The sequence below is a fragment of the Acanthaster planci genome, linkage group LG16, assembly GCF_054643075.1.
Source record: "Acanthaster planci isolate LZ-2023a linkage group LG16, COTS_SCS, whole genome shotgun sequence".
In the NCBI taxonomy this organism is placed as follows: domain Eukaryota; kingdom Metazoa; phylum Echinodermata; class Asteroidea; order Valvatida; family Acanthasteridae; genus Acanthaster; species Acanthaster planci.
In genome coordinates this window covers 9532401-9544838 of record NC_141792.1, presented here as the reverse complement: position 1 = coordinate 9544838, position 12438 = coordinate 9532401, and the positions used below count along the sequence as shown (strand labels likewise).

Here is a 12438-nt window from a genome sequence, read left to right as displayed (position 1 = left end):
ATGATCGACTACCATTATAATTTGTAACAATTTTTGAAAAGTGAGGGTTCAAATATTCTAGCCTGCAAAAGTCTCTCTTTTGCAGGGAGACAACCGCTGCACTCCTTACAGAAGTCAAAGAACAGACAGTAACGTCTGATTGCGGCGCAATCCCTGCACACTACCGCAGTTATGCGAAACCACGTGGGTTCCAAATCGACTGTCCATCTAATCAAGCACCCATGTTTTGGCGATAGAAGTTTTGAATTCCATAATAATGTAGCAACAGTGGCGTAGCGGGGGGGGGGGCTGGGGCCCCATTACAAATTCCCGGAGTGCCCCCAGGTGCTCCTCTGAAAAAAACACAAACAAACAGGACTGTCCGGTTCGTAAGTGAGATGTCACTTCAGTTTAAACCACGCCCATCGCACATGCACTGCACATAGAGTTTATGCATCGATCGCAGTTTACGCGGAACCATGGCACCGGAAGTTCACGCGCAACTTCAGCGATCGTCCAATGGGAGCCTGCAACTCTTGGGGCGTCCATCCACGTGTATGACTCAATAACTAGACTAGTACTCATACTCCCTCTGATGTCTCGAGAATCTTACAAGAGCGGGACTAACCTTTCCTTTATTTTGCCCCAATATGCTTTCCTCGGGTACCTGTATATCAGTGACTGCGAAATGCTTTCTTGGTTGAGCTACGGTAATTGTAAACAAAGCTAGTACGGCTTTCGTGCAGAACTGAACTGCGGTGATCAAGCACGCTATTTAGACCAATAAGATACACAGCGTGACCATTCCGAGCGCGCAACCATTGTTATCTAATGGTAGCCACTGTTTGTGCGAGGATATTAATATTTACTCCAACAGTCTAATTTACATGAAAGCTACGCCATCATCGATGGCAGATTCCTAAGAAGTGACTGTGGGCATAATAAACGATAAGATACAACAACAGGTGTGCAAACAAATGTAACCATCGCTATCTGACATCTTGGCCCAACACCAGAAGACGTGGCTCAGTGTATACCGGTAGGTTTTCTGTTGAAATAGTGAACCTTGACTTAATTAATTTTAGTGAGGACATTTCTGAGAAAGGCTTTCTTGCCTCCTTATTGCTCTGCACTTACACAACTATGAATCGTCTAAGAATATAAAAATCTGGCCAGTAGAATGTTGTTCAAAAACGCAGTAGTTTCTTGTGCATAAATTAATGTGACATCAAGGCTTCCTTCCTGGGATGACATCATACTTTTGCTTATCAATATGGAAATGCTTATTTGCCTAAGAGACAAAAGTCATTAAAAAAAAGCCATGGAGAAAGAGACATTGAAAATGAGGCCACGTGAAAAACAAATATGTATTTTGGAGATTGTATTAAATTTCATTGCTCGTACTCGTTCTTCCGTTCTTCAAGGATGAGATCGCTCAGCCGTGTGGTAATTTTCTGATGCATATGGAGACGGCCTATCTTTCTTCGTTAACAAATAGCCTGCTCGTACTAGACCGCCAAACATATGCGCGTTCTCACGGACGATGATAGGCCGATTTCTGATATCTCCCAGTTATATCTAGACAATCTAAAACAATAATGCAGTACAGTGGTAGGTCGTTAGTAACTGATCAAATACCCCCCTGTGGGTGAAATGGTATGTGCCACTAATAATTGGTACTGGCCATATGGTATTAATATTTACTTGTAATACAAGTACACGTGTATATCCATAAAACTGTTATTAATGAATTACACACGACGAGGCAACATGGGCTGAACGTATAGCTGATTTCATTTTCAATTTTTGTTTCAGGAGAACACCGTCGTTTCACCTAGAGCAAGTTATCATATTACCATGGGCCAATTTTGTTCAATTTATTTTCACACTTTCCTGATTCTAAGTTTGTTTTGGTGCGTTCTTAGCATGATTGAACATCACCAATATGTTGACCCTGTGGACAGACAAGAGCCGTGGATCAGCGTGTCGCTAAAAATTGTCGTCGAGCCTGGGAAGGAGGAGTGCTTCTTCCAAAGAGTCCGTACAGGCATGAAGTTCGACCTCGGTTACTATGTAAGTTGCCAGTCTGATATAGGCATGAATTTAACACAGAGCGATGGAAGCGTTGCTTGGCAGATACAGGTTTCCAGTTGAAGTGTTGGACGCAGTCTGGACGTTGTGCCATCTACGTGCCAAATTTCGTTGAAAAAGAGCTCAGCGTGAATCTGGCAGTAACTCGAAACGTCGAAGGAACGTTAACTGCAGTTTCGACAGCGAATCCAAAAGCTCTCTTGGATACTGAGTATAAGGAATATTTGCAGTTTGACGTCAGAGATGTTTGACTACAAGCATTCGTGCAAAGTGCACTAATTCCGAATTGAATTCAACTGGTCTGAATTCGGCACTGGGTTGGCAAGGCGTCTAATCCTGACCAAATTTCACATTTATTCCAAGTTTTGAAGCGTTACATACGATAAATAATTGCCTTAGATACTGAACAATGCAAGCTTCAAACAGTGAATAAAGGACATGCGTGTGTATAATAGGTAAGGGCCTACATGGACGGCACAAATCACACACTTTGAATGGACTTTGAAGGTAAAACAAATGGACGCCTTTAATTTTTTTTTATTCCAACGGGAACGTACAATCTAGTCACAGTAACCGTAGTGCGAAGGTTAACTCTTCTTCTCTGACATAGACGCCATGTAATTGATGGAGGTCGGATAAACACTCACGTTCGAACCCGAGATGAAGATGCAAGGTCGCTACATGAAAAGGCGTGAAAACCCCACTCTCAGAAAGAGTTCTAAAAACCACTATTTACAAAGATAATATGTTCTATAAAGAGTAAAAACCATACCAAAAGAATGAAATTTCTCCTCTTCTAAGAAGCCATATGAAAGACAACTCAAAAAAGAGTGGCCCTGTAAAAAACTCTCTTTTGAGTGATTTTCACTCTTTTGGATTGATTTTTCACTCTTTAAGGGTGATTTTCATAAAGAACTCATTCTTTTCAAGAGTAATTTTTTCTCTTTTGCTTTTCAACAATGCACAAAACGTTAAATGTACAAGTAGCTCTGAACCTTTTGTACGTTATCAATCAGGCCACCAGTCAGGATGTAAATACCAACTTACGGGTGATCATCAGGTCGGACCGAGGAGAGAGACTCTATGAATCCTACGAAGAACTGGCAGATCATTTTAATACGGTAGCCCACTATGATGGTAAGAAAAACTTATCTACCCAGTATTAACCCGCCCTCACCCCTTCCCCCAAGAAAAAGAAAGCAAACCAGAGCAAACCAAAGAGCCACAATCCAAAACTACCTTGTAAACAGGAATACTGGATAATATTTATACTAGCGAAGGCAATGATGATGCGTTTCAACTAATCCCATGCGTCTGTATAATAAACAAGTTAATCCCATTAAGAGTACAATTTTTTTCTGGAGTTCAAACAATAACGTGACAACAGTTGCTCAAAATGACATGGACAACAGCTCGAAAAAGATCGTATCTTGGAGGCCGATTCTGTAAACTCCTCTGGGCAGAACACACTACGTCAAAAAATCATGTGCAAAGCAAAATTCACGTTAAAACCGCTGTCTCGTCACATAGATGTACATCACAATAGATTTGGCCCGGTAATCCACTACTGCTCAAGATAACTTCAGCACCATGTACAACTGTGATTTCGCAACATCATCGTTGAGAACTTCTATCCTCACTTTTTCAGGTTTATTCACTATCTGCTTCAGCAATCAAGCGTCTCGACGCTATGCTAAGAAGGTCTCGATGGCAATCGACATGTACGAAGAGACCAAAGTTCGAGAGTACTTTCGGCTAAAAGAAGAAAAGGAAGTTCTTTTTGGCAATGCGTCGGTCAGTTTACCTCTTGAAAATCTCTTGCTAGCACCCTTCCAATTTGAACATTCTTCCCAAGATTGTCCAAGCAGAAATTTACTTTCAAATTCTTAAACAGGGATTAGTTATTATTTCAATTTCTGTTTGATTTTCTCCCACTGTATGAGTGTGTGGATGACACTAATGCATAATACTTTGGCGCAAGAGCAAAATATCGTGATGCGGTATTGACAGAGTTGATTGTGAATCATCTTTTTAGGGTCATCCAACCCGAGCAGAAGCACCACCTCATCGGTTAAAAGGAGCAATTTTTGGTTGGGAGAGTTCAGTTTGCTGGTAGTGATGCAACCATAATGCGTGCATTTCACAGTGGTTTGTGAACCAGCGAAGTTCAGTTTTGACTTAAGGAGCCTCCGTTGCTACGAAAATTGCGCTAGTCAAGCTCGAGGCTCATTAATTATCACGCCCCTAAAAAAAATGCCCCTTTTTTCCTACGTGGCGTCTATATTAATGTGTAGTGGTGAATTAGTGGGACCCCCTATGTCAAAAGAAAAAAATGAATAGATTTATGGGTATACATTAAGGAACAAGTAAAATATTTTTAAAGAATAAGAAGTGCATATTTCATACAACCCGGTCGCATCTGTTGTATCCTCTGACTGATATCCTTTACGCATATCTCACACTCCTTTGAAAGATATTTTCCTCTCCCTGTCTGAATCATATACAACTTTTATCTCCCTCCATTCAAAACAGGAGTCTCTCATGAGAACATGGAAACACTTGTGGCGCGCGTCCCGCGAGCAGTTCATACTCCGTCAAACCACGCAGAGAGACGAGGAATTCATGGCCAACAACGCAGACTACATCCTGTACTGGTCCGTGGCTCAGGCTATCATCATCATATCAGCAGGCGTGGGTCAAGTCTTGGCCCTGCGGAGCCTTTTCAACGTCAAGGCTCTGACGCCGACCCAAAAGCCCAGATGCTAGGTTTTAGCGGTAAGCCAGCCAAAATGCCAACATAATAACATAAGCAGTGAGGATGTACATCCCCGTGATCTCCATTTTGATATGGCTTTGTAAGATTTGTCAAAGGGAATGTGAAGTCTGACATTTCAACAGAGGGCAGCTCGTCTACTCTCAAGACAAGCAATAAAGCCATTTTCCCACACATGCTTTATCCCCAGAAATCCCGAGGCCCATTTTCCCCGGCCACAGTCGCAACCTTCGAATTCAGCTTCAGTTTCATGGAGCAACGAGGAACAGAAATTCACTAAGAAAAAAAATCTTGCTGTGCTGTGCCACAGAAACAGCTTACCAACCAAACTGTCACAATGGGGGCATAATTGACTGTACAGCTGGCTCCCTTCGCATTTAGCTAACTACGAAAAGTGAGCCCGTTCGGTATTTCAAAAAAGACCTCGCGCAGGAGCGTTGCTAATTCCCGAATGACTTCGGGCGTCATCATTTTGGGCATGCACTGTTGGAATTCCGAGCTGGCTCATTGCCAAGCACATTTTCTGCTTAGCCGTACTACGTACATTGGGCATGGTTAACCGAGACCGGGGAAAATTTAACACAATTCCTGTAGTATACGCGTCCAAGCTGTAAATCCTCCTTCGACAGAGCGCCCCACCCACTGCGGACGTCAGCCAATCCCCGTGTTTCACATGCGCGGGCGCGCACGTCAAATACGAATCACAGATGTTGTTAGTTTAAGCGCACGTGCAGGACTAAAAGAAAAAACTTCCACCCCCCTGCACCACATGGTCGATTAATTTTGCACAACAAAGTTTTAAGCAATCAGGTTTGACCATTTATGCAAATTTTACTTTCTTCTCTTTTGTCTAAGGATTCTTCTTCGTGACAACATGTTGCGGATTTAAAACAGTTTTTTCTTTTTTGGGTAATTTCAGTTTGTTTTCGCTCAATCGTCATAATTTCTAGATGGGGTTAGCAGTTTTGATGGTTTCAAAGTTTAATAATTTTCAAACTCATGACTTCCGTTTACTTGCTTAGAAACGTAAATTCGAATTCGAAATTGTGGTTTGGAATAATATTTTGCATGTCTTTCTTTCGTTACACTTTCACAGCAATCTGAAATTGAGAAATAAGACATGTGGGATATAAAAACTGATTATCAAAAATTTAAAACAATCACAGGAAATATGGTGAATTACATCGTGAAATCGACACCAATAAAAACCTTCCAGATCTTTATTTGGTTTAAGCATTTATTTCTTCTGCTTTTAACCTGTATTTTTAACGGAAATACATTTGGTATACTTCATATACAAGTAAGTCTTTTAACTTTGTACTTTCATCAGCAAAACTTTGGATGAGGATAAAACGTCAAACCACACCACCGGCTGTTCTTTCATTCCTTCAATTAAAGAAGGGGAGGGGGAAAGGCGGGAGGAGAAAAAAAAAGTTGAGCTGCTATTTCGAAATTGATTTCTTGTCGAAATTTTGTCTTAATTATATAGTGTTTTGTCGGGCAACAAAAAGGCCGATTCCCACATTTGGTGATTGGAATGATAAAGATAATTTTACCGTAAGTAGTATTAATAATTCATTTCAAAGTTTCACATAAGTAATGAGTGATTAATACTTTTAATTTTACATGCCTTTAAGTTTTTTTTAATAAAAGTGCATTCTTTGCAACATACATGCACGAACCTAGGTATCCAAATGCCTGTTTTCGACATTCTTGCTCGGCGTGGCTCTTCAGAAATGATGCCTTAGATATTTCCCCGTTTTCTACTGATATCTCATTAAAGATTATGAAGGGAACTGTACTGTCCTTCACGAGACAAAGCCGTGAACTTTTCTTGGGCAGTTTAGTGTGTTGATTTTCTGTTCAAATTGTGAAGTCCTTCTAGGAAATGGTTGTTCACTAGCTTACAGCCTTGTACTTAAAACCCTATAAAGGATCAACAAAGAAAACGAAATTTACCTAGTAGAATCGAAAAATCAATTATGCGGCCGACTTTTGTGCACGAACCAATGTACATGTGTACATAGCTTTCTTTCTATATGTATTATTGACTCGGACATCACAGTGAGTGTACGAATTTCAAAATTAGCGATACCATGAAATAATCAAGAGGAACCAAATACCTCAAAATATAGCAAAACAAACACTGGAAATAGGTCGAGACCCAAATGCGTTTTTCTGTTCAAAGGTTGTGGTATTAAATTGAATTTTATTGACCCTTACAGGAAGTAGCGACTCCTGCCGGTAGTAAGGCCTTTCAGTTTCTATTTTCATCTTATTTTCTGGCTTTTTTTGCGGGGTGAGGTGAGGTGGGGAAAGAATGGGGTTACAGTAAAGAAGCTGAAGATTGGAGAATGATTTAATGACACTGCAATGGAGATCGCGAATATGAGTTTATAAACACAAATTTGGTTTTGACCAAGATTACAACTACACTAACTGGACAACTTGAAACCATAATTATTTTGCAGTGAGTTTTGTCTGCTCATATTTGACAAGTTGCAACTTTTCTAATCTACAACGCTGACATCATACATCAAACAGTTCAAAGACTAGACTAGGCAACTGGTGCAGGTGATGCACAACTTTTGGATTTTACACGTATGGCAATCCAGCGATTAACGGATCCACTGGGTTGACAGCGACAACATACATGTACTGCATGTCAAAAAGGTCCTGCAGAGGCGTACAATTTTCAAACAACTTGTGGTACAAGGACACGGGAAGCAAATTATGTACGACATGCATGTACCGAATCGCATTACAAATCCGTAGAAAAAATCTGCCAGTGTTGGATAATCGTGAAATCTAAATCAAGGCCGTTGGCTATTTTAAACATTCACGTACATGAACATGTATGTAAAAACATACTTGCCTCTCCGTCAGCTAAACTTAACTGCCGTTCGCTGTATTCTTTGTCCATCAATAACGTTATGCCCTGTTAACCGTTGCACATGTTTCTTGTTAACACATCCCGCCTTCCTTTTTCTGCAGCATGTCAACTAGAAAGGCAATCTTACAAACTCCAGGAAGACTTTCAAAACATTATACCCCCTAATACTCTCAAAATACTCTCACAAAACCACACCGCTGCATCGTACAAGAAAATGCACACATGGCCATTCCTTTTCAGTGAAAGACATCAACTTATCTGGGTAAATTAATTCAGCAGACGAATACACATCATTTGGAACAAACCCTTTTTTGGTTTTAGGGGGGAAATGGAATGGGCAGGGCGACCTTTGGAAGCAGGGATCCACTTGAGATGCAACCTCTACACGCATTTGTGGACTGTGGTGATTATCACAGTGCACGGAGAAGATAAAAACAAACCAAATGACTAATCCATACTGGAGAATTTGTGATTGTGTGAGGGAAAATGAAATCGGCTGGTCCAGTTTCCCGGACAGTAACTGGATAAAACAACTTGTGTTGGCAAAACGATTTTGCACAGCTCAAAATGGTTTAAACAGAAGTCATGGAGCCGACCCCGTAAAAAAATAAAACATGGAACGTTTGTGTTTAATCCCCAATTTCCCAACTTTCGAACAAAAAAATTGACAGGTACTACAGGATTTTTTTCTACCTACTTACTAAGTTTAGGTCCGCCATTTGCAAAAGGGAAACGGATCGAATTGTTATCCAGCCAATCACAGGTCATTTATTCCTACAAATCAGGTTTAATACTGACAATAAGGCAGAAACACACCAAAGTACTGGCAGGAATGCCTTTTCAAGAATTCCCGCAGACAGCTTGTTGTAAACTGACTTCGGACTGTATGAAAGTTTGACCAATTAGTGACTGTCCGGTGCGGCGTTCATGACAACTGTCGGGAATGACAAAGCAATTCAGTTTCTCTGACCAATTAACTATGGCAACAGCGAAATGTTATTCTAGGCTGCAGACAAGGTACAGTACAAGGACTACAGTAAGCCTGCCTGGAGCAAATTGACTGAGTTCATTTCGACAAAAATCAAGGTCACTGTTGGCCGTTGGAACTTACACATAAAAAGCACTGAAACTTTCAGAAATTTAACCTGAGTTTGTCAAAATATGGGCAAATTCTTTAACCACTTTAATGTAGTGACCTTTTGCCCGATGAAAGCTGGTGATCTTTTACGTTTGAATGTTTTAACATTTTATATTTTGTACATAAATAAGCACTTAAATACACATATATACAATGATAAGAGCTTGGCTCCAATTCACTTCCCCCTACAGACTTTCTTCTTCTGCTTTTACAAACCATCAGCTACCAGAAGGCTGCATGCTGTCCTCTGTCATCTCAAACAAGTAGGACAATCGGCCAACTCTCTTGACAATGTCGTAGGCTGTCTCATTGGCCGCATTTAATATGGTTGTGTCTATGTGACGGTTCATCAGCAGCAGCTGTAGGCAGTCCTTGGCTTCGTTGTTGGAGGCAGCCAGATGGAGAGCAGTCTGGCCGCCGTTAGTTTGCGCGTTGATGTCGCTGCCGTTCTGCAGGAGGACAGAGACGACGGAGGCGTTGTTCCACCGGGAGGCGCAGTGCAGCGGGCACCAGCCATCCTCCGTCCTGGCGTTGATGTTGGCATTGTGCTGCAGCAGCAGTTCCACCATGGAGGCGTGGCCATTGTAGGCGGCGCGGTGCAACGGCGTGTAGCGGTCCTCATCCAAGGCATTCACCAACGCCGCCTGCTGGGCGAGCAGCTCCTTGACGATCTCCGTCTCATTGTTCTCGGCCGCCCACAGGATCCGCTTGCCCATGTCGTTCTCCACGTCCTCGTCGATCTTGGTGTCGCCTTCCTCGCTGTCATCCCAGTGTGATTTGGAGCTGCCCCGCCGCTTCCGCTGCTGCGATTCCATGACGCTGAGCAAGAAGTCTGTGTGCTTGCGACAGTCCTCCTCATCCTCGAACCCGCCGTTGTTCTCGTAGCCTTCTTGCAGGACCGCTTCGACGGCCTCCGCAAAGACGTTGTCCTCCGCCTCCTTGCACTCCTCCAGAGTCTCCTCTTCCACCTTCTGCACACCCAAGTCCTCCACCAGGGACTTTTTGCGGGTGGGCGTGGTCGGCAAGAGGGTGGAGGTGAAAGCGATCTGTGGGCAGCTCAGCCGCCTCTTCTGATGCTTCTCCAGCTTCTCGTGCATGTCCAGCTGGTTCAAACTCTCCAAGCTACCGCTCAGCTCCTCAGTCTGTCTCAACATGATGCAGGCCACATCAAGCCACTCCCTCAGGAAAGTAATGAAGAGGGTGCTGGATCATTCAGAACCTACATGTATACACAAACCCCAAATTTGTGCCTGCGTGAAACAAAAACACAAAACGTTAATTAAAATTCTGAAAAAGCAACTGTATATACAGACAATATTTGGTTGTGAATGTTTTTCTTAGTTCTCAATTTTTTTATCAAAATGAACCACAGCTGTCATTGACGAGAAGTTTTTCCGCAGTGAAATTATTAGTCACAGACTTTTTCATCAATTGGTAGAACAGGAGTTCAAACGTGTTTTTATAACGGCAGCGATGGCTCATACATACACGTGCACATACATCTATGCTTTCTTTCCATTCACAAAAAGCCATGTGTAATATTATGACAAAACATGATTTAGGTGTCTTCCTCCGTTTCAGAACTTGAAGAGAGAATACTCAACCATGGTGATATGCTAATGATTTTGAGGTGATGATGAGATCCACTGAAAATCATGACACATCTCAAAAGAGAGATCAATATTAAGGAGGATCCTATACCATTGCACGAGACATTCTTAACATCTGGAAAAAAATAGGCAGCTGAGAAACCTTACTCCCCAAGAGCATGCCCAGTTGATCACTTACACGTACATGTACACATGTCACTTTTACTGGCATTTAGTGCAGGTTATTCTTATGCTAAGTAGAAGCGGGTGAGTGAACAAACTCAAACGTTCTCCAGCCGATGACTAAAACCTGTTCCCAGCATGGGGAAGGAATAACAGGTGGGGCTCTTTTCAACAACACCTTGTTTGTGGATTGTGTGGTGACTTCACAGTGCACTCTGAGCAGTGGTGCATATTGTGCAAGTGCGTCAGAGCGCAGGTGAACTGCTATTCCTGGATGTGTGAAACAACTTTGGGAAAGGCAGTTTAGGTTGTCAATCTTTGTGGGTGATTGAGGACCGAGACAACACTCAAGATGGCCATTCTGGACCAGCACTGCTTCTGCTGCGTGTCCCTGCGCAAGGGAGCTCTTGTGTCCACCATTTTCTTCTTGGTGAGTAGGGGGGAAAGAGGAGTAAATTGCCTCTGGGCGGCCGAGAGTGGAATATGCGAAATTCATTTTGCCACAGTGGTATTAATTGTGTTGGGGTCAGGGCCCAATGAGGACGTGGATAAGGGTGTGCCAGACAAATGGCACTGGAAGGACAATACATGTACAATGTACCAAACTTCAACCTTAACAGGCCTCAGTCCTCCAAGTTTGAAAGGATAACTTTTTACACATCCTTGGGGATCAAGTGTAATATGCTGATGATCATGTAAACTGAAGAAAAAAATTTCACAATTGTTACATACTCGAGCCTGCTCATTATTGAATCTGACATCTGAACCAACTACATGTACATCTATACTAGTACAAAGTGGTTGTATTGAAGACTGCTTCTCCCTCTTTCCTGCCTAAATTAAGAGACATCCTTTTTATTAAACTTGTTCATGATTACATGCACCTCACTCGAAAAACTGTGATAGTCCTGTTGGAAATTCTTCCCAACATTTCTTCAGAATATTGGGAACTGCTCTGAAAAATTCTAAGTGGAACTTTTCTGGACGTGTTTTGGCTTTCTGACGGCTAATAGGTCACTTTAGGGAATAATTACTGGTGGCTGTATATGAAACTATTCCCCTTGATTTGATTTGCCTTGATTGTTTTCAACTGATTCGATTTGATTCCAGTTGGTGGCAGCGGCCACAGCCCTTTTGTATGTATGGGGACTCCTTGAGCTTCTACAGAGAGAGAGCAGCTTTGACAGCAGTGCCCAACAAACCTGTAAGTTGCTACAGACAATAGCTTAACAATGTGTAACACTTAATGACAGTACACAATGAGAAAAAAAAGTGTACAGTATGCCGATGTTTCGTCGAACATGTCCAAAGATGATTGAGTTACAGACATCCCACATACTTTGGGAAAATAAAGGTACTGTACTTTAACCCGACTGGGACCTGGAGTGCAGTAAAGTGTTTGCTCTACATAAAACTCTTCTCCTGAAAAAAAAAGTTCAAAAATTTCATGAGGCCAGGACAAGGTGTTTAGTAGTTTCAACAGCCAAAGGCAAGGTCTGAATACATCATGTAAAAAGGATGAAACTTTCCTCCAACAACTTGATTCAGAGAATAAAGCGGAGTGATTGCAACATGTATTTAAAACCCAGAGTGAACTGATACATAACTAACTTTTGAAAAAAAAAAGATCATTCAGTGGTCTGGCGGCATGACTATGGACAGACTGCACGTAAATGGGGAGTGCAGAAAAAAACAACATGGCATGTTTCTTTTGACACAGTCAATTGGTGTGGTACCAAAGGGGAGTTAGAAAGGGCCGGAATTAACAGAAGTGCTTAGCACAGAGATTTGC

At 42.0% G+C, this 12438-nt stretch overlaps 3 protein-coding genes across 13 annotated transcripts in view; 2 read left to right on the top strand and 1 right to left on the bottom strand.

The window, feature by feature from the left end:
• The first annotated feature begins 864 nt into the window (after nucleotides 1-864).
• Nucleotides 865-6524, top strand: LOC110982636 (transmembrane emp24 domain-containing protein 6-like). 3 transcript variants are annotated; one of them, XM_087147023.1, is made up of 5 exons: nucleotides 865-1018; nucleotides 1905-2052; nucleotides 3087-3207; nucleotides 3719-3864; nucleotides 4603-6524. In XM_087147023.1, exons 2-5 carry the CDS (start codon nucleotides 1906-1908, stop codon nucleotides 4834-4836), a joined length of 648 nt encoding a protein of 215 aa, XP_087003149.1. In that variant the 5' UTR covers nucleotides 865-1018; nucleotide 1905; the 3' UTR covers nucleotides 4837-6524. The 3 variants fall into 3 exon arrangements, with proteins under 3 accessions (XP_087003149.1, XP_087003148.1, XP_022096890.2); XM_087147022.1 differs by lacking the exon at nucleotides 865-1018 and having other exon boundaries at nucleotides 1708-2052; nucleotides 4603-4845; nucleotides 5034-6524; XM_022241198.2 differs by lacking the exon at nucleotides 865-1018 and having other exon boundaries at nucleotides 1708-2052.
• Nucleotides 6054-12438, bottom strand: part of ankrd49 (ankyrin repeat domain 49) — a 27964-nt gene continuing 21579 nt past the window's right edge. For 5 of the 8 annotated variants that reach the window (XM_022241196.2, XM_022241190.2, XM_022241192.2 and 2 more), the window contains one exon: nucleotides 6054-10124. In XM_022241196.2, the coding sequence (XP_022096888.1) occupies nucleotides 9093-10028 (936 nt within the window). In that variant the 5' untranslated portion in view covers nucleotides 10029-10124 and the 3' untranslated portion in view covers nucleotides 6054-9092. Of the gene's footprint in view, nucleotides 10125-10362; nucleotides 10726-12438 lie in introns of those variants that run through there. The other 3 variants (XM_022241197.2, XM_022241195.2, XM_022241194.2) reach the window with 3 other exon arrangements.
• LOC110982637 (uncharacterized) overlaps nucleotides 10845-12438 on the top strand; it is an 8372-nt gene continuing 6778 nt past the window's right edge. For both annotated transcript variants that reach the window (XM_022241200.2, XM_022241199.2), the window contains exons 1-2: nucleotides 10845-11076; nucleotides 11757-11850. In XM_022241200.2, coding sequence (XP_022096892.1) covers nucleotides 10999-11076; nucleotides 11757-11850 — 172 coding nt within the window. In that variant the 5' untranslated portion in view covers nucleotides 10845-10998. The remainder of the gene's footprint in view (nucleotides 11077-11756; nucleotides 11851-12438) is intronic.

Coding starts and splice junctions, on each gene's coding strand:
- LOC110982636 (XM_087147022.1), top strand. CDS start 1,837: ATGGGCCAATTTTGTTCAATTTATTTTCACACTTTCCTGATTCTAAGT. Junction 2,053..3,086: donor AGTTCGACCTCGGTTACTAT/GTAAGTTGCCAG, acceptor GTTATCAATCAG/GCCACCAGTCAGGATGTAAA. Junction 3,208..3,718: donor TACGGTAGCCCACTATGATG/GTAAGAAAAACT, acceptor TCACTTTTTCAG/GTTTATTCACTATCTGCTTC.